The 22,027-nt window shown below is 40.4% G+C and overlaps 1 protein-coding gene across 2 annotated transcripts; it reads left to right on the top strand.

Moving 5' to 3' along the window:
• The first annotated feature begins 667 nt into the window (after nucleotides 1-667).
• tgm1l1 (transglutaminase 1 like 1) lies at nucleotides 668-21,615 on the top strand. Of its 2 annotated transcripts, XM_061840136.1 has the most exons (14): nucleotides 668-797; nucleotides 4,076-4,356; nucleotides 4,438-4,629; nucleotides 7,579-7,830; nucleotides 9,086-9,204; nucleotides 9,888-9,995; nucleotides 10,189-10,366; nucleotides 11,590-11,728; nucleotides 17,705-17,897; nucleotides 18,003-18,156; nucleotides 18,688-18,972; nucleotides 20,099-20,259; nucleotides 20,340-20,476; nucleotides 20,560-21,615. In XM_061840136.1, exons 2-14 carry the CDS (start codon nucleotides 4,077-4,079, stop codon nucleotides 20,702-20,704), a joined length of 2,343 nt encoding a protein of 780 aa, XP_061696120.1. In that variant the 5' UTR covers nucleotides 668-797; nucleotide 4,076; the 3' UTR covers nucleotides 20,705-21,615. The 2 variants fall into 2 exon arrangements, with proteins under 2 accessions (XP_061696120.1, XP_061696121.1); XM_061840137.1 differs by lacking the exon at nucleotides 7,579-7,830.
• Nucleotides 21,616-22,027: the final 412 nt, after the last annotated feature.

Below are 22,027 nucleotides of genomic sequence, written 5' to 3'. Positions count from 1 at the left end.
GTATGTTGTAGTCCTCTGAGACTAAACACACCTTCTGAGTGGCAGAAAAAGACAGGCAGCTCATTCACATATCATCACCTCTGACATCATTGCTGTGAATCATGCGAAACCGCATGAAACTGCTCCACTGCTCTTTAAGATTTAACATTAGCTTGCTATACAGAAATTTTTTAAAAGGTGAATAATGGTAGATTGTTTATCATTGCGATTTCTCAACTGGAATCAAATTAAATGTCTGATGGAAAATTAGTAATAATCAGTTTTAGTTAGTCAGGTGAGGAGAAGTGAAAACTTGTAAAGGAAGTTTAATCCTGTTTTATTTGGTCACACACTGGAGGGGAATTCTGAAAAGATCCTATCAAGATACACTTTTGGATGAATATACAGAATACAAAGAAACACGCTCACTTTCCTTTTAAAATTATATTATCCCAATACTACTGCACATCATTTCATCACTGTAGTTGTTCTAGAATGTTCTCTCATGCCTGCACCAGTTCGATTATCCTGCAGCCCCACTGAGCAACGTGCTCTGTTTTATACAAACACAACCAAATAGTGCTGAGTGCCGTTAAGAGACAACTTAGTGAGAGTGGGAGAAACTTCAGCAGTGCGTGGCGGGGCGGAGTGTGTGTTAGAGTGGGTGTGTGAGCCTTTAAAGCCCCATGCAGTACATTCCTGGCTGTCATATTTAGCAGTCTGTCCAAGTAGTAGTAAAGACTGACTACATCCTGAAAGTTCTTGAGGATAGGAGGCAGACTATTCAACACTGATCTTTGGAGTACAACACAGAGAAAGTAAGACTTTTTAAATTTTCTTTCTCCTTCACTGATCTTGTTCATGGTTGGATGAGAACAGTTTCCTTTCTCACAAAAGAGAGGGAAGCCTTTTAACCTTTAGTTTACAGAGAGATTCCTTTGAGAAAGGGCACTGGGAGAAATGGACAGTTTTATTACAGTTTGAACAAAGTTCGGGCATATAAGAAATAAGCCATTCAAAGAAATTAAAGCAGGAAGCTGAACCTTTAATGATCACAAACAAAATGACTGTAATAAGCTCTCTTCAGCTATTAGCTGACTAACAAGAGGCCTTCACAGCCTGTATAAATCAGATGATGGTGGTTGGTGTGTTAAGTGTTGTCAGATGATAATAGTTAAGATTTGTTTTTGAACCAGCTGACCTATTGCATGGTGGCCAGTAGCCTGCACATGACCTCTGTCTTCCCCATTTCTATATTCAGGATGCATAAACTCAGTCGGTGACTTTCCTGTGCCATTTGATCTGTTTTACTGGGTCTGTTTGTGAACATGAAAAACATAACATGAAACAAAAAACATGAAAACCCAATCATTAGCAAGCATACAAGGCTCGTCTTTTGACTGTTGCTGTCTTCGGACGACAAAACAGAACCTGAGTTTGAGGTGCTTATCTCGGGGGGCCAGTTGGCATTCCAGTTGTGGTGCCACGCCAACACAAGCTCGCTGGGGACAGGAGATGGAGTGGGCGAGAACAGGCGCCAGAAAGGAACAAGTGACTTGCATTATAGGGATAGGCAGAGAAAAACTGTACGTTCATTTCAAAATAGTTAGTCACTTATTTATTTATTCATTGATTTATTTTGCTTCAGGGGTCAGGGTAAGGAGCTAATTTGTCATTTTGAGGTCTCGTGAGTCTTTTGGCCTTCGGTGGCACAGTCCAATTTGTGTATACTTCATATTTGAAAACTATCCCACAATAAATGTAATGTATTATGGATTAGGTGGATATGAGCGGAGCACACAACTTCCTGCAAATTACTCCAAGGGGAAAGGGAAAACCTGACAGCTGTTGGTGTGATCCCTACTGAAAGGAGTTCATGTTCTAACATTAAGTACTTTATTGAAAATATACTGAACATGCTAATAAAAATGATGTAAATTTTGGTCTGAAAGTTAGTTTACATGGAACGATTTCAACAAAAAACTGAAAACTTACATTTTCTAAATACACACACAACAGGAGAGTATTTTTCCAGCACACAATATAATTACTGCATGGTTATATTCCATCCATTTTCTTTGTTGCTTATCCTCACAAGGGTCGCGGGACATGGTTATATTAATCTGCAGAATCATCACTTGCCTAAAGTTTCTATTCACAAATACCTTAAGCAGTATCGCGACAATAGGCAGTAGAATGCAAAGCTGACTGGCTGTCCAAGGTCGGATTTATTTTTGATGCCCCTATAAACCAGATTATCGGAAGTCAAAAGACCGAAGTTTCCCTGCCTTGAAAAGTTCCTTTGAATAGCCACTGACTGGGCTGGGATCCATTTTTGCAATGATTTAACCGCTCTATCATAGTTTTGTTTGAAGGATTTATTTAACGTAAATAAAAATGTCTTGCTATTTTTAGCTCAAAATCACTCACATCCGGTGGATAAGCAGCTCAGAAAATGGATGGATGGATGGATGGATGGATGATTCAAATGCAAGGAAGGTCAAAGTGGGTGGCTGTGCTTATGGATGGATGCCATATTGCAATACTTTCCACAGAGTTGACATAACCCACTGTCTCTATTACAATGATTATGAAGGTTTGTGCCAAATATTTAGTGGAATTGGAAACAGCCAATTTAGCAACATTTCATCTGACCACGAAATGAACTCGGGAAGCCACAGTTAAAAATGACAGATTACACGCACACACAAAAGAGTAACGAGAGAGGGAGAGCAGCCACACACAAAGCAGTCACGAATTTTAAATTCTTTTTAAATTCTTAAAACTGTAACTGCAGATACATACCCAAACGTATGCTCAGCTGTTCTCTGCCCTTTGAACTGGACTACATAACTTCCCATCACTAACTTTCCTCAAAAAAAACACAGTGAATTTGTATTTTAAATGTTGAATCTGACTTGATTACATTAATGCCATTTTTAAAACAATATCATATAATAAAGTATTTATATAGTTGTACAAGGAGATTTGTCATTTTGGAATTTTGCAGCAAACAAGTCATCTAGGTCTTCATAGGATCGGTGCTGAAGACGTAGCCCTCAGCCTCAAAAAGGTTGGTGCCCCTGGTTTAGTACAAAGTCAATGGTACCATAAACTAGAATAATGATGGCATAAACCAACCACTCAATTGTTACATAAAGCAGTGTTGCATTTCTTCTTGTGTTTTATCGACTCCCATTACTCTTCATGGGTGTTTTACAAGAGCCAACAGAACTCCGCTCATGCTTTAATGTTTTTACTAATCTTGATTTATTGCTATTTATGGTGGGCAGTGTGGCTTTCTTGATGAGATGAAGGAAAATCAAGATTTGAACAATGGAGGTGAAAGAACAAGTGCAAAATGAAATTACATTGTACTTCCTTTTGCTTTCGTTTTAGTAAACTTGGCATTTTTCCTTTTTTTCACTTTGAAATTTCAGACCCTGAGTCAAAACCGAGAATAAATGAGTAACATGGGCTTTTTTCTGACGTATGGACAAATTCTGGGGGTTTTTTTGCGAGGAGGGTTGGGATTTTTCCACACACCCATTGTGAGAAATTTCCATATGATGTGTACATCTACACTTAAAGTGTATTTTCAACCACAATCACACACACAGGAGAATCCAGCTGTTTGTAGTTATAGAGTTTTGTGTGTACAGCATGCTTGAATAAATCCATGAAGGCCGGCAGGGTGCAACTATGAAATGTAATGATTGTTGGAGAAAGGGAGAAGGATAAACACTGATTTGTGATCTAAACATAAAGGGAAAGAAAGGAGGAATGTTCGTGTTCATTTGAGTGAATCAGGTGGACTTTAACACAGCTGCACAAAAAAAATAATTGTGTTTTCACTGTCACTGAAAATGTGGAAGGTAATTTAATTTAAATATGATGTGTTGTTTAGAGGTTCATATTTTATTAAAAATGCAAATGATTGAGCTATATTTTTGGTCTCGGAGAATAGTGATAGAATATTAACAATGTTCTTATATTCTACTTTCATCCTTCGGTCTTAATGCTCTTTAATGACTTAACATTTTGATAACTATCCACAGCATCTTGATGGAAATAAATTACTGTGTTTTTCTGGTAGGATGCCAGGTGAGAGGCTAACATTTCGCACATCAGATGTGGGGCGCTTTCCTGGTGCATCCCCACCCACTCGGGTGGAGTTGTCCATTCAGAAGGAAGGGGAAGAAAAAACAGAGAGTGCCTGCCACCGCTGGTTTCGGAAAATGTGCCCATGCTGCTGCAAATGCCAGAACAACAAGACCTATGATATCACAGATAAGGTGGAACTGGTCAACGCTCCCACCCCGATTCCAGAACTTGATGGATTAAAACCAGAAAATGGAGACTCAAAGGAAATGCAAGGTAATGTCCTGGGGTGAATTATTGTATGAAATTCCAGTCATGCAGTGAAACATTAAAGTTTTTTCCACACTTCTTCCACAGTTATGAAGTTGTCTGTGTGCTCTGTGGATCTGCTGAGCTCCAAAACAGGCACAAACAGGCAGTCGCATCACACTGACCTGTACCATTCAGAAGAGCTGATCATACGCAGGGGACAGATATTCCAAATAGCGCTAGAGCTCAACAGGCCCTTCAGCGCAGAGACTGACAAGCTGCATCTGGATCTGAGAACAGGTATGTGTCTCCAGTGTGAGCCCTCACAACTGCACAACAACGTCAACATTGCACCTCTATGCACATCATCAGGATGACCAATATCAGATGCGCGACATTTGTCCTTGTAATTATACATCTTCAAACAAAATTATATGGAAAGGTGTTTTTAGTACAATAAAATAGTTGGTGGGTGGTATGGTGGTTCAGTGAGAAAGCGTTGACCTCACAGTTCTGAGGTCCCTGGTTCAAACTCCACACAGGTGGGGCCGGGATTTGAACCCCAGTCCTCAGAACTGTGAGGCCAACGGACTATAACACCATGCTGCCTATTTTCTAATATATATATTTGAATTTATATTGTAAATTATGCAATGCAATTAAGTGCATGGATTATGGGAAAATTCATTTTTCTAACACACTGGAGAGTTAATTTTGGTTTCCCAAGATTTTACATGTCCAAAATGTGATTAAATCCAAATAATTACAAATGTGTTACAGCATGCTTCTTGGTGATGTCTTACTGCAATGCTTAACTAACTAATTTGCAATTGCTTCACTCAGAGAAAATGAAAAAAAAAAAAAACTTGATCCTCATTCTGTTGTTGAAATATCCCCCATTCTTGATCAGAGAATTTCTACAGGATTTGGGGAAATGTCATCAGGATTTTTTCCATTCATCCAAGAGAATATTTGTGAGGTCAGAGTTTCCTAATACAGGTTGAAACGTGTCTGTGTCACAATTCTATGAAGCTGTGAGGTCTGTGAGGTCAGGAGTAAGGCTTTTTTTTTTTACCTGTGGTTTGTATTAGGTGTTGTTTTGCATCAATATCTTTGGTGGTCTTAAAGGGTCCATTGAGACATTTTGCTGAGATATTATGACGTACGGACAAATTCAATTCATCATCATTTTTTGTTTTTTATTAGTTTTGGTTACCCCTCTTCTGAAGCTCAGAGGTGCAGTAGCACATGAGGGCGAATCATGATAAAGATACACCTATGAAAAATGTAATAGGCACTTTTTACTGTGTGGTTTCATGTCTAACAAGTAATTGTCGGCCCAAGATTAGGAGACGCAGTGTGCCTTACTCTATTTAAACTAAACAGCCATGATGACATCAGAACGTTTGGATTCCGCCCAGTCTTAACAGCTTCCAGACCCCAGGATACCAGAAACCTCCCTCTGATATTTTCTGACTTTATACTACAATCATGTTCTACCCTCTCTGGAATAATGTCTGTTACATCACAAAAGAAAAATGGCAAGATTTCACACCCATCTCAGCTGTTAAATTTTAAAGAAAGGCTCATAAGTGCAGTGGTTTTCAAAGTTTTTGGGGCATACCCCCCACCCCCCACCTCCATTTCGGAGATTACATTTTCTGGAGGGGGCACTGAAAATTATGAAGCCAGTGAAAATTGTCAGGTGGGGGGGCTGAAAATTTTTAAAGCGGAGAGGGGGGGGTGTCGAGGGTTTGCATGACCCCTGGTTTAAAAAACACTGCATTAGAGTAACTTGCAGTCCCTCTTTTGCTGAAATAAGACTTAAGGTGTTACCAAAGTGAAAAGTTTTTTTTATGTTGGAGTTTCACAACTCACCATCTGGTCGAGAGAGAAGAAAAAATTTTTAGTGAAAGATTTACCAATGTCAGTAAAGAATTTGTTGATTTCACTTGTCAGTAATGTTCTGCAGTGGAAGCGAAATGGTGGTGGGGTCTTGTTAGTGTCCGGATATAGAACAATGGATTCTTGATAAACTGTCCTCACTAAACCAAATGACAGCCAAATGTTCAGTGGAATAATGTAAAGTAAAGAGCTAGGAAGAAAGTGTGTATTAAATCATCCTAGCTAACAAATGTGCTGTTTATTTCATGTCATTCATGACAGGTAATGTCGAAAAATCCCTTTGTTCATGAACTACAAAATGTTACCTTGTTATAGAGTTATGGAGTATAGTTTAGTCTTCTTGTAATCCATCAGGTCCTGTAAATGAGGATGTAACTTGACTTGCTGTAGTTTCACTAAAATTGTGTCGTAGGACTTGTACATCAAATATTTTGTTTTCTTAACCTACTCTGATCTAAGCAAGTCTTTGCAAAGGACTTTTATCACATCAGTCAGTCAATCCTCCAGGGCTAGTTGGCAAAAATAATGTTTTATAATGATACCGTGTAATTCTAATTTTCGAATCTGTTTTATTTGCAAGTGTTCTGCACCGAAGGTTGATTTAAATGTCATTTATATTTTACATGTATTGATTCAATATAGGTGGCACATTGGTGTAACTGCTTAGAGTGTTGGCGTCACAGTTCTGAGGACCGGGGTTCAAATTCAGGCTGTGTGAAGTTTTTATGTTCTTCCCCGAGTTTGTGTGGGTTTTCTCCAGGCACTCTGGTTTTCGTACAAATCCCAAAAACATCCAACATTCATTGGAGACTCCAAATTCCTCCTAGGTGTGATTATGACTGCAACCGTTGTTTTTCTCGATGTGCGATTGGCTAGCAACCAGTTCAGGGTGTATCCCGCCTCCTGCCTGATGACTGCTGGGATAGGCTCCAGCACTCTTGTGACCCTATTGAGAATAAGCGGCTCAGAAAATGGATGGATGATCCAATATAATTGTTGTTGAACAGATTTTTCATGTTGAGTTTCTAATCTATCAATATCTTGCCAATAGTTTATACAAGTCTGTTTAAATCACCAGTGGAACAACTGTCTAAAATTTAATGAACTTCAGATAAACAGATGTTATTATATGTTAAGTTTGTTATTGAGTTGTTGATCCCATGTTTGTTTTACTATTGCAAACAATATCCAGTTTAAAATATTGAAAAAGACCTTTTTCCAAATAGGACGGATTGACATAGTATATTTCAAAGTTCTTATTTAACATGATTTTTATATGCATATTTGCTCAATATCTGAACGACAGCAAGAAATCATCCATATTGTTTGATTTATATATTGTAGGTCCACTACCACTGGTTTCCAAAGCCACACACGTCATCATCCCATTGGTTGATACGTTGGACAATAAACGATGGGGGGCTAAGATTGAAGAGCAGAATGACAACAAGGTTAAACTGTCGATCCATTCTGCAGCCAATGCAGTGATTGGGCTTTATGGTCTGATAGTCACAACTAGCTCCCTGAAAAATGAAACTCCAAATAGTTACAGCTCCAGCAAGAACATCATCATGCTCTTCAACCCCTGGTGTCCAGGTAAGATCAATAAAAGTCTTGTAGTATGAGAAGAACAACGGTTTTCAATTTCCCTGTCTGGCCAAAATAATGGATAAAACACTGGCATGCAAGTGCACACATTTCTTCTACATCTGGTAACAAACTCTCTACTGCCCTACTGAACTGTGTTTCCTCCGACTTAAAAAAGACACTTCCATCCTGTTTTGCTCAATTCGTTGACCTGGCCCCAACACAAACTTTCACCTCAGAACCCTTCCTATCCTAGATGCATTCTAATTTACATTTCAGAAATATTCAATGGGGAGGGAAACACTAGAATCACAGCTGCATGATATAGCCAGATGCAGTTCTCCTGCAAGATGTCAAGAGTCTTGTTTTACTCCAACCCCCACCCTTTTCTTGGCCCTCCTCCTCCTCCCCCGATCACATAACTTCCCTTCTTTCTCTTAGCTGTCCCTCATGACTGGAAGCCTCTTCCTTCCACTTTTTTTGCTATGAACATTTTAATTTTACTGTGGTTCCTTGTCTATCTTTGTCGTACGTTTTCCACCCATTGTAACAACAATGAAGTACAAGAGATGGGATAAAAATGGCAAATGTGCTAAACAAACAGTCAACCCTGCACGAGTAGCACTGGGGCCCATGTTTATGAACCATTTCCTGGCTCTGTTGAAATTCTTCCATTTTTTGTGAAAAGAAATGGCATTCTTGTATGATTTAGTCACTGAAGAATGGAATAGACCAGGCATCCACTTCCATAGAAAGCAAAGTAGAAAAATGAGAAGGAAAAAGCGATGTGGATGAAAAAAAAACTTCTACTATTACTACTAATAACAATAATAATAATATGTGGCGCATGGTGGTCCAGCTGGTAAAGCATTGGCCTCACAGTTCTGAGGTCCCGGGTTCATTCCCGGCCCCGCCTGTGTGGAGTTTGCATCTTCTCCCCATGCCTGCGTGGGTTTTCTCTGAGCACTCCCAGAGAAAACTCCTCCCAAAAATTCCTCCCACATCCCAAAAACATGCAAGATTAATTGAATACTCTAAATTGCCCCTAGGTTTGATTGTGAGTGCGGCTGTTTGTCTCTATGTGCCCTGCGGTTGGCTGGCAACCAGTTCAGGGTGTATTTCACCTCCTGCCCGTTGACAGCTGAGATAGGCTCCAGCACTCCCCGTGACCCTCGTGAGGATAAGCGTCAAAAGAAAATGAATGGATGCATGGATAATATTCGGCAAAAAAATCACAGCTGTTTTATATTGCTGTTTCTTTCAGAGGACATAGTCTTCCTGGATGATGAAGAGGAGAGGAAGGAATACGTGTTGAATGACACTGGAAGAATTTACTATGGAACTGAGAAGCAAATTGGTGTTCGGACTTGGAACTTTGGTCAGGTAGGAAGTCTCCAGAAAAAAAATGACACCATTATTTCTTATTTCAAATTGTGAAATGCTGTGGTAAGAAAAACAACAACGATCCAGTCTGTTTTGAGCTATGTGTCAGTCCCTATGATTTTCGTATTGAACTCCTAAAAAAGCAAATGTTGCTCTAAAGAGCATTAAGTAGTCATTAGAGGGTACTTAAGCCATTAAGTACATACAGCATATTTTAATAAATTTGTTACCAAGCCGTTGAGCTTCATGGTTAAAATGTTAGGTTGAAATTATATTTTTAACATGCTTTAGTGATACAACAATTAATCAAATGAAGATGGTTTAGGTTTCTTGAAATGTGTTAGCAACATGGGCACACTATTTCAAACTAAGCCACAACATGCATCTAATCAATATAAAAGCACAAGCAAAATAATTACCAACTACACCAAAAGATAATATTGGTCCACCTTGACAGGTTAACCATTTGTCGATTTTTGTAGTTATCGGTTAGTGATGCAGTGATAGAGGTTTTTAAAAACTTGCTTTTTTCAAGGTACCTAATGCAGTGGCCGGTCAATGTTGAGGTTTTTTCACTTCACAAGTGCCAGTATACTTCTGCCTCTGCGAACGATAAACCATTCTACTGGCTTTTCGTCCATAATCTTCACATAAACTTCATAAAACAATACTTTTTTTTACAGTTTCAAGAAGGAATCTTGGAAGCATGTCTATTCATTCTGGAAAAGAGTGATATGCCACCATCTGGTCGAGGGGATCCCGTTAATGTTGTCAGGGTCATATCGGCCATGGTAAGTACTTTACTCATAATCATATGCTGTTGTAGGATAAACTTTGGGAGCATTGTTTTTAGTAGGCAAATTTTTTACCATTGGTTGGACTTTATAAATCCACTTTTTAAATCTCACGTGCATGTTGCTCAGCATGAGATTTTGAAGGGTATTTGAGTATTTCTGCTGTCTGATTTGCATGTATTTCTTTCAGATAAATGCCCAAGATGATTATGGAGTTCTGATTGGAAATTGGTCAGGGAATTATTCTGATGGAGTGTCTCCTGCTGCGTGGAGCAGCAGTGTGGAGATTCTGAGGAAATACCACTCGTCCAATGGAACACCTGTGTCATATGGGCAATGTTGGGTCTTCTCCGGAGTCACAACATCAGGCAAGTGTGCGAGCAAATATGAGGGAAGGTGTGAAAAGATATTTTATATATGCCTTTAATGTCTTCCAAGTAGGTTTGCAGAGGTTGTTTTTTTTTTTTTTTTTTTTTTTTTTTTGCAGAGGCATTTTTGGTTTGGGCGGCACAGTGGAAGCTGTAGAGCATTGACCTCACAGTTCTGAGGACCGAGATTCGGCCTGTGTGGAGTTTGCATGTTCTCCCCATGCCTGCATGAGTTTTCTCTGGGCACTCCAGTTTCCTCCCACATCCCAAAAAAACATGCATTCATTGGAGACATTGGAGAAATTGTCTCAAGGTGTGATTGTGAATGCGACTGTTGTTTGTCTTTATTTACCCTGCAATTGGCTGGCAACCAGTTCAGGGTGTACCCTGCCTCATGCCCGATGAAAGCTGGGATAGGCTCCAGCAATCCCATGACCCTTGTCAGGATAAGCAGCCCAGAAAATGGATGGATGGATGGATGGATGGATGGATGGATGGATGGATGGATGGATGGATGGATGGATGGATGGATGGATGGATGGCTTTCAAGAAACACTGCCTTTTCATGGAAATTTTAACAAAAGAACCTTGAAATAATCTTCTTTCAAAATATTATGCAAGGAGTTATACCCTAACAATTTAAAGTGTATTTTAGAAATTATTAGGTGTATTACTTTAATAAAGATAACATGTTGGGCTGTGTGTAACAGACCCTTGAAGGTCAGAATGAGAAAGTGGCATATAAACACCAATTTAGTGACTTAGATGCAATATTTTCCCGAGTGTGTAGACCTTCCTCTCCTTCCCAAAAAGTGACAACTGAATCAACCAATGTAGTTACTTTTTCTCCTGTTATTGGAAATTTTCAAAGACTCTGAGACTGCCAGGCTTGTTTCAGTCAAATACTCACTGTAAAAACCTTACTGTTCCTGTGCGTGTATAGTATGACAGCCAGCTGATAGTCCTAACTCATTTATACCCTGAATACTTCACATTGACATTCCTGTCATCCCTTCTACTTATGTCCTTCATACAGTAACATTTGTCACTTTCATTCAACCAGCATAGTAAAGTGCAGTATCACCTAATCATGCCAATGTCACCATAGTAAAAATGAATAAACACATTGGGCTAACCAAACTAGATGCACAATTGCATTATGAAATCACCTGCTAAATTGTCATCCAATAATTAGGTCATTGTCTTGTTATAAATGTTTGCAGTACTCCGTTGTCTTGGCATACCTGCTCGGAGTGTGACCAACTTCCAGTCTGCTCACGACACTGATGTGTCCCTCACAACAGATGTATATTTTGATGAGAATATGGACCCAATTGACTACCTCAATAGTGATTCTGTCTGGTAAGTACATAACTGTATACAGTATTACATGATGTGACGTGACCCGAGATGTTCTGCTCGGCAAAATTGCCTGCTGCAACATCCATACCATCAGAGGTCACTGTATATTTAGAATTGCCCTTTGCGAGAGTCCCCCTGAATTTGAGGCAAGCAGTTACATTATAATGCCCCTTAAGAGTGTCTATGAATGTACAGTAATTGAATATTATGAAATGTCACTTGAATGAAATGTCATACATTCATAAAGCTTTTTCACTCAGTGTTAAGAAAACCAAACTATTAGTTTGCATAAAATGAACTGAAACCAGACTTTTACAATCGATTTAAGTTCTTAATTTGCTTATCTTAACAGTTGGTATGTTCTGTACTGTAGCAATAAACCAGCTCCTTTGTTGACCCAGCAGTAATAAATAAATTGAAAGGGAAATAGCGGCAGACATACAGTAATCTTTTTTAGAAAAATTGTAGCTCCAAAGTGTCAGGTAAATCCAATTTGACATTCTTTAAATGCCAAAAAATAAAGAGAAAAGACACCAGTTTTCTGTTGCTTGAGGCTCAAGGAGAACGAAGAAAAACTGCAAGGTACAATGCTTGACTACGAACCCTCTGTTTTTATTAGATTTAGTACGTCCTTGCCAACGGTTACAATCCTAAAGGCTGGGGGCGAGCAAAACTTGTGTGTGACTATGTGTCTGCATGCAGTTGGAAACTTACAATATGCATGTGTTTAGAAAATGCATTCAGATATCAGTTGCAACAGGTTTTCAGCAATCTTGTTCCAAGCAGTCCGCCTTTGGTTGCCTCGCAGGGTGGGAATCATTTTCTGTTGCTGTTAAGACTTTCCTTTAAAAGGAGAAGTAATTTGAAACAAACAAATATGTATGATAACTACATATGTGCTGAGTGAAGCATTCTTCTTTGGGAGCCGAAGCCTTTTCTTCAATGCAGCAAATGTATGATAAATATACATAGTGATTAATAAATCTCACACAAAGTGTAGAAGATTTTCTTCTCTTTTTATTCCCTTTTTAGTGTCATGGTCGAAGTATTGGTCTAATCTAGTTTTTTTTATATTTTCCCATCTGTGCTTAAAGTTAGTCATGTCCACTTGTTGTTGTGAACCTTCTACCTTTTGTTGACTGATCAGCTCCTTCTAGCCATTCATGTCTTGCCTCAGTGTTCCTTGTCTCGTCACTCTGTGTATTTTGTATACTCTGTGTATCAGTGTGTGTCGCTGGTTTCTTTCAGTTCTCGTTGTTCTATTGTTTGTGCATGTCTCTGTTCATGTTTGTGTCAGTGCCATCATCTTTCTGTGCTATGTCTTAGTCCCTAGTCATGTATTGTTTTGGGTCTGAGGTCTGGTTAAGGGTTTTTCTTTGATACATGGGTTAGTTTGTTTTTTTCCATGTGCCTTGTTTGCCTTCTTTTTGAATTAAATAATGTTTAGTTGCAATTCCTGGGCTACTGCCTTGCCTCTATGCTTCCCTGCGCGTTGGTCCTCCACATTTTTGCCTTGCCTTCCTCACGTTCACTTGCCCCAATTGTGACAGAATTGCAAGTGAGATATTTGCATTGTTTTTCTTATTTCTTGTTTTTCTTAATTAGGAAATTCATGACTCTATTCGGCTGTACACTTTGGTTGTGACCCAAATTAAGAAAGTTTTGCACCCTCATGATTGCAATTTTATCTATCTATCTTCTATCTATCTATCTATCTATCTTCTATCTATCTATCTATCTATCTATCTATCTATCATCTATCTATCTATCTATCTATCTATCTATCCTATCTATCTATCTATCTATATCTATCTATATCTATCTATCTATCTATCTATCTATCTATCTATCTATCTATCTATCTACCTATCCATCTATCTATCTATCTATCTATCTATCTATGTATATTCTTCTTTTCCTTACAGCTTGTCCTGTTAGGGGTCGCCACAGCGTGTCATCTTTTTCCATCTTAGCCTATCTCCTGCATCTTCCTCTCTAACCCCAACTGCCCTTGTGTCTTCCCTCACGACATCCATAAACCTTCTCTTTGGTCTTCCTCTCGCTCTTTTGCCTGGCAGCTCCATCCTCAGCACCCTTCCACCAATATACTCACTCTCTCGGCTCTGAACTTGTCCAAACCATCAGTCTGCTCTCTCGAACCTTGTCTCCAAAACATCCAACTTTGGCTGTCCCTCTCATGAGCTCATTTCTAATCCTACCCAACCTGCTCACTCCGAGCAAGAACCTCAACATCTTAATTTCTGCTACCTCGAGTTCTGCTTTCTGTTGTCTCTTCAGCGCCACCGTCTCTAATCTGTACATCATGGCCAGCCTCACCACTGTTTTATAAACTTTGCCCTTCATCCCAGCAGAGACTCTTCTGTCACATAGAACACCAGACACCTTCCACCAGCTGTTCCAACCAGCTTGGACCCATTTCTTCACTTCTTTACCACACTTTGCCCTGGATTGTTGACCCCAAGTATTTGAAGTCATCCACCCTCGCTATCTCTTCTCCCTGTAGCCTCACACTTCCCCCTCCACCCCTCTCATCCACACACATATATTCTGTTTTACTTTGGCTAATCGTCATTCCTCTCCTTTCCTTTGCATGTCTCCATATTTCTAATTGTTCCACCACCTGCTCCCTGCTTTCACTGTATATCACAATATCATCTGCAAATATTATGGTCCAAGGGGATTCCAGTCTAACCACATTTGTCAGCCTATCCATTACCACTGCAAATAGGAAGGGGTTCATAGCTGATCCCTGATGCAGTCCCACCTCAACCTTAAATTCTTCTGTCACACCTAAGGCACACCTCACCATTGTTCTGCTGCCATCATACATGTCCTGTACTATTTTAACATACTTCTCTGCCACACCAGACTTACCCATGCAGTACCACAGTTCCTCTCTTGGTACTCTGTCATAGGCTTTCCCTAGATCCACTAAGAGACAATGTAGCTCCTTCTGACCTCTGTACTTTTCCACTAGCATCCTCAAGGCAAATAATGCATCTGTGGTTCTCTTTCTAGGCATGAAACCATACTGTTGCTCGCAGATACTTACTTCTGTCCTGAGTCTAGCCTCCACTACTCTTTCCCATAACTTCATTGTGTGGCTCATCAACTTTATTCCTCTATAATTCCCACAGTTCTGAACATCGCTTTTGTTCTTAAAAATGGGAACTAGAACACTTTTCCTCCATTCTTCAGGCATCTTTTTGCCCGCTAGTATTCTCTTGAATAAGTTGTTCAAAAACTCCACAGCCATCTCTCCAAATTGCTTCCATACCTGCACCAGTATGTCATGAGGACCAACTGCCTTTCCATTTTTCATCCTTTGTAGTGACTTTCTGACTTCCCCCTTACTAATCATTGCCACTTCCTGGTCCTTCACACTTGCCTCTTGAACTCTTCCTTCTCTCTCATTTTCTTCATTTATCAACTTCTCAAAGTATTTTTTCCATCTATTTAGTACACTACTGGCACCAGCCAATGCATTTCCATCTCTATCCTTAATCACCCTTACCTGCTGCACATCCTTCCCATCTCTATCCCTCTGTCTGGCCAACCTATAGAGATCCTTTTCTCCTTCTTTCGTGTCCAACCTGGTGTACGTCTTCATATGTCTCTTGTTTAGCCTTTGCCACCTTTACCTTTGCCCTACGTTGCATCTCGATGTACTCCTTTCGCCTCTCCTCAGTCCTCTCAGTGTCCCACTTCTTCTTCCCTAATCTCTTTCCTTGTATGACTCCCTTTATTTTGGGGTTCCACCACCAAGTCTCCTTCTCCCCTTTCCTACCAGAAGACACACCAAGTACTCTCCTGCCTGTCTCTCTGATTACCTTGGCTGTCGTAGTCCAGTCTTCCGGGAGCTTCTGCTGTCCATTGAGAGCCTGTCTCACCTCTTTCCGAAAGACCACACAACATTCTTCCTTTTTCAGCTTCCAACACATGGTTCTCTGCTCCACCTTTGTCTTCTTAATCTTCCTACCGACCACCAGAGTCATCCTACACACCACCATCCTATGCTGTCGAGCTACACTCTCCCCTACCACTAATTTACAGTCAGTAATCTCCTTCAGATTACATCGTCTGCACAAAATATAATCCACCTGTGTGCTTCTAGATCCGCTCTTGTAGGTCACTATATGTTCCTCCCTCTTCTGGAAATAAGTGTTCACTACAGCCATCTCCATAATTTTTGCAAAGTCCACCACCATCTGTCCCTCAAAGTTCCTTTCCTGGATGCCGTACTTACCCATCACTTCTTCATCGCCGCAATTTCCTTTACCAATATGTTCATTACAATCTGCACCAAAAAAAAAAACTCTCTCGCTGTCTGGGATGCTCAGAACTACTTAATCTAGTTCCTTCCAGAATTTCTCTTTCAACTCTAGGTCACATCCTACCTGTGGGGCATAGCCGCTAACCACATTATACATAACACCCTCAATTTAAAATTTTAGTCTCATCACTCGATCTGATACTCTTTTCAAGACATTCTTAGCCAGCTCTTCCTTTAAAATAACCCCTACTCCATTTCTCTTCCCATCTACTCCGTGGTAGAATAATTTAAACCCTGCTCCTAAACTTCTAGCCTTACTACCTTTCCACCTGCTCTCTTGGATGCACAGTATATCAACCTTTCTCCTAATCATCATGTCAACCAACACCTGAGCTTTTCCTGTCATAGTCCCAACATTCAAAGTCACTACACTCAGTTGTTGGCTCTGTGCATTCATCTTTTTCTTCTGACGACGAATCCGGTTTCCTCCTCTTCTTTGTCTTCGACCCACAGTAGCTGAATTTCCACCGACGCCCTGCAGCGTTGTTAACCCGGGCCACGACCGATCCGGTATGGGATTCTTTAGATGAACGCTCATATTTGTTAGGCATAGTTTTTACGCCGGATGCCCTTCCTGATGCAACACTCTGCATTTATCCGGGCTTGGGACCGGCCTACAGATTGCACTGGTTTGTGCCCCCCCATAGGGCTGCTATATATATATATATATATATATATATATATATATATATATATATATATAATTTCCTTATCCATCCATCTATTTTCTGAGCCACTTATCCTCATGAGTGCTGGAACCTATCGCAGCTGTCAACATGCATGCACCAGGGTACACCATGGACTGGTTTCTACCCAATCACAGGGCACATGGAGAAAGACAACAGTCACACTCAAAATCACACCTAAAGACAATTTAGAGCCTCCAATTAATGCATATTTTGGGATGTGGATGGAAACTGGAGTGCCTGGAGAAAACCTACGCAGGCACATGGAGAATACGCATACTCAACACAGGCAGGGCCAGGATTTAAACCCCTCTGTCAGTCTGTCTGTCTGTCTAGTTGAGAAACAAAGTCAAATAAATTTTTGTCCTCATCCCAAGGGTTGCAACTCTTACAACATATTTGTTGACAAAGGTTCTCTAGTTTTATACAGCTTTCGTCAAAAACATATTCACAGTCACTTTGTGATTGACAGGTGATTGGTCCAGTGTGTACCCCACTTCTCGTACTCAAATTATCTCCATGAAGAAGTTACACAGTATCTCTATTGTTCCATCCACCCATCCATTTTCTGAGCCTGTTATCCTCTCGAGGGCGTTGGAGTACTGCCCCTATACCAGTTTTCATAGGGCAGGAGACGGGGTACAAGCTAAATTGGTTGCCAGCCAAACGCAGGGCACATGGTGACAGACAAAAGTCACACTCACAATCACACCTAGGGGGAATTTAGAGTCTCCATTTAATGCATGTTTATGGGATATGGGAGGAAACTGGAGGCACGGGGAGAACATGCAAACTCCACACAGCCAGCGTTAGGGTTAGGAACCCTGGTCCTCAAAACTGTGAGGGCAATACTCTAACCAGTTACGTCACCATGCCGCCCACAGAGCATTTATTTGATAAAATTAATATCAAAGCTCTTTATGGCTTTATGTGTAGGAATTTCCATGTATGGAATGATTGCTGGATGGCCAGGCCTGACTTGCCCCATGGTCATGGGGGCTGGCAAGCTGTTGACTCCACTCCTCAGGAAACAAGCCAGGGTACCTTCCGCTGTGGCCCCGCCTCTGTGACAGCCATCCGCTCTGGCCAGGTCTACCTCAAACACGACACACCTTTTGTCTTTGCAGAGGTGGGATATTCTTCATTCTGTCCTCACTTCTTATTGACTTCATCAGCTCTATAAAAGGCAAGTCAACTCTGTTCTGTAATGGCTGGAATGTTACTCCTTTACTAGGTCAACAGTGACAAGATCTACTGGCAAAGGAATCTAGATGGTACGTTCAGCCAGATCCACAGTGAGAAGAAGGCTGTTGGCCATTTTATCAGCACAAAGGCAGTTGGATCTGATGAACGAGCTGACATCACTCATCTTTACAAACATCAGGAAGGTACCAGTTTCTGTTTCATTTTTGTAATCATGTACTATAATGATTAGGCAGATATAATTGGTTAGCACATCTGCCTCACAGTTCTGAGGTTGTGGGTTCAAATTTGTCCTGGCCTGTGTGGAGTTTTCCTGTTCTCCGCGTCCCTACAAGGATATTTTTCTGGTTACTTTGGTTTCCTCCCACAACCCAAATATATACATTGTAGGTTAATTGAAGATTCTAAATTGTCCGTAGCTGTGGATGTGTGAGCCAATAGTTGTTTGTTGGCTGATTACCAGTTTGGACTCTCTCCCAGAGTCAGTGGGGAAAAGCTCCAGCACACCCACAGACCTAGTGAGGATAAGCAGTTCAGAAAATGAATGAATAAATGAATATAATTACCATTGAGTGCTGTTAAAGGCATAGGTGCAATTCATTCAATGCTTTCAAATTTTGAATTACCATGTATCTTCATTAGCATTGTTTGACATGAAAGATGACTATCAATGTGTAATCTATAACCGTAACTCTATCTCTTTCCATTTTTGCCAGGATCGGAGGAAGAACGTATCGCCGTAGAGACTGCCAGTCGTTTTGGCAGCAAGCCAGATGTCTACTCCACGGCTATAGCAGAGGATGTCAATGTGGAAGTGATGATGGTGGGAGAGGGGCCCAGGATGGGGGCCGATGCCCACCTGAACATCGTGGTTAAGAACTTGAGCTCTCAGCCACGTAGAACTACACTACACAGTCAGGTGGCTGTCATGTACTACACAGGTGTTGTAAAGGACACTATCAAAAAGGAGCAGTTGCCAGTGGAGCTCTTGCCCAATGAAGGTTGGTTTTCACAAAGTTTCTCCTTATAAAACAGAGCCTTAATGGTCAAATAAAGGAGGGCGATGATCCTTTCAAGTGTTTTGATATCAACTTGATATTCCCTCCAAGGTGTATGGCGTAGTGATATACCCTCACGACTTCCGTGCAAGGTTGTTTGTTTATCTTTATACTTTATGTGCCCTGGGTGGCACAGTGGTTCAGCTGGTAAAGCGTTGGCCTCACAGTTCTGAGGTCCCGGGTTCAATCCCGGACACGCCTGTGTGGAGTTTGCATGTTCTCCTCGTACCTGCGTGGGTTTCCTCCCGGCACTCCGGTTTCCTCCCACATTCCAAAAACATGCAGCATGAATTGTACACACTAAAATTGCCCCTAGATGTGATTGTGAGTGCGGCTGTTTGTCTCGATGTGCCCTGCGATTGTACAGGGTCTACCCCACCTCCTCCCCACTGACAGCTGTGATAGGCTCCAGCACTCCCGCGACACTTGTGAGAATAAGCGGTGAAGAAAATGGATGAATGGATGTCCCCTTTGAATGACTGGTGCAGTCCACGGTGCAGGTCACCTTTTGCACAAAGCCAACTGGGATACATTCCAGCTCCCTGTGACCCTGAACAGGATAAGAATAGTTGGATGGATGGATTCCAGTAGTTGAATAGTCACCATCATAAACGTTTAAAATCTAAAGAAGTGAAAATTATTCAGAAGGTTATAATGTACAGTTAGAGATATTTATGTATTTAAAGTAGCAGTATGGTTGTAGGTTGCTGAGGTGTAGAAGTGCACTGCATCATAAACGGTATTCACACATTTATTGAAGCTCTTCATTGATTGTGGAACTGCCCAGTGAGTGTATTTTACTGCTACAATTCAATCTTTTAACTAGAAAAGAGCACAGTGAGAATGTCACACCAAAGCCTGAAAGTAACCTCTCCCACCAAAAGGATATTACATACTGTAAGTATCAGGGTTTGCGTGTGTACCTGTGAAAAAGAACATGCCTGAATGTTGTCCTAGAGGAGAACTGGTGAGATCGTTGTTCAAGATGTGGCAGAAGTAACAGTTTGATGACCAGTAAAGGGTGCTGTTGGAAGCGTTTTCTAAAACTTTCCTCTATATTTATACACAGAAAAGATCATCGAGTGGGTTTTGCCTTATCAACAATACCAGAACCAGCTGGTGGACCAGGCAGCACTGATGCTGACATTGTCCGGAAGAGTCAATGAAACCAAGCAAGTGTTGGCCAACCAAACTTGCTTCAGGCTTCTTACACCTGATCTCAACATCATGGTGGGCTTTTCACTTAGCTTCATGATCAAATCAAATGTGTTTGCATGAAATCATATACATTCTGAATTTATTCTTGGCAGCCTTTGGGGAAAGCTGTGGTTGGTAAGGAAATGGCAGCCAAGATCACATTCACCAACCCGCTGCCAAGAATGCTGAAGAGTGTTGTCTTCAGAGTGGAAGGACTGGGTCTCCAGAAAGGCCATGAAGTGTTTGTGGGGTAGGACTCAATCTATTTCAACCACATACATCCTGCTATGGATCCTTTTACTTGATGTTTGACATGTCATTCATTTATCGCAGTGATGTCAGTGGTCACTCGACCGTGACACTGACAGAACACTTCATCCCGACCCAACCTGGGACCAGGAAACTGGTGGCATCTCTTGACTGCAAACAGCTAACACAAGTCCACGGAGTGGCTGATATCATTGTTCTTGAACAGTGAGAGGCAAATGGCTGCATCACCTTGTCATATTCTTTACTGACAACTATAAAAAATGAACTCAAATATGAGTATTTTGTTTAAATACAGCAAAATGTTAGAAAACATGAGTGCAAGATGGCATTATCAGTATTTTTTTTTTGTTTAAAAAACCTCACAGCATTATTGAAAGCTTATAGCACACATTTTTTATTCAGTGTATTTTTATTATGAAGTTCAAAAACCGTTCTAGTACTGAAAAAAAATCACTGAACCAAACATGTTCATTTCATTTCACAATTATTGTATACTGTAAGTGTGTGTAGCTTAGAGAGTATGTGAAAAATGTTATCAGTCAAAGTGAACTTCACATTGGCTTACATGAAAGTAGAGTGGAAGGTTTGGACACATTGTAATTTCATATAGTTTACATTCTTTACCTAACTTTGAGATAACTTCAGGAAAAAGCCTCACTTGATATTTACTCTTGTGATTTATTTAAAAAAAGACAATTCTCTTGTAATTGTCAGAAATTATGTACAAGAGGGAAAAAAGTCAAACGTCTCGTTATTGTGTTGTCGACTTCAGTGTAATATAGGACTACACTGTGTTCTTGAAGAGCAATTATATCAGATGTTCCCCTTGGTTTTGCTGCTTTCACTATTGAATGTATGTTTATGTCTACACTAACACTAACATTTCTGACTGTATCACACTGTATCATGTGGACTTATGAGGTAGCCTTATATCATTGTGAAACACTGACCTTTGTTTAGCTCACCTGATTCGTTACTTTGGTTAACTTCAGACGTCACTTTGAAATGTGAAGGAAACTTGTAGGATCATTTTATTATTATTATTTTGTATTGAGTATGATGCTGATTAAAACTTAACTGACCACCAAAATGAACTGAGTTCTTCTTTCACTCATCATCAGGCAAGTCATTAATAAAAGTAGAAGCGAGGGAGGATTATACAATGTCATGAGAAGCAAATCACTGATAGTTTAATTTAGCACAATGGAAAAGTGGTTCTTTTAAACTGGAAAATGTTTCTGTCATCCCAACTATAACAATGTCCTTTTTTTGGTCCTGTTCAGCTATTAGGTCAAGTAGAATGGAGGACCTACATCCCTTTTATACCAATTGTACTGTGTAATAGTGGAGTTTGTGAGATTCTGCTATGGTTTCATAGTGTTCCAATAAGAATCAGTCAATGAGTCAAACAGAACAAAGTTTTTAGAGGGGAGAGAGAAACAAAGACCAAAAAAAAGCACTTATTGTCAATAGGATGGCGACACGGTGGGTCAGCTGGTAAAGCGTTGGCCTCACAGTATTGAGGTCCCAG

This window comes from Syngnathoides biaculeatus, chromosome 13 (assembly GCF_019802595.1).
Source record: "Syngnathoides biaculeatus isolate LvHL_M chromosome 13, ASM1980259v1, whole genome shotgun sequence".
NCBI lineage: Eukaryota > Metazoa > Chordata > Actinopteri > Syngnathiformes > Syngnathidae > Syngnathoides > Syngnathoides biaculeatus.
This window is presented reverse-complemented; position numbering and strand designations above follow the sequence as displayed.

Excerpts from the sequence above, each read along its gene's own strand:
- tgm1l1 (XM_061840136.1), top strand. The coding sequence starts at position 4,077 with ATGCCAGGTGAGAGGCTAACATTTCGCACATCAGATGTGGGGCGCTTT. Across the intron at positions 17,898-18,002 it reads CACCTTTTGTCTTTGCAGAG|GTCAACAGTGACAAGATCTA; the intron begins GTGGGATATTCT and ends CTCCTTTACTAG. Across the intron at positions 20,260-20,339 it reads CACCTGATCTCAACATCATG|CCTTTGGGGAAAGCTGTGGT; the intron begins GTGGGCTTTTCA and ends TATTCTTGGCAG.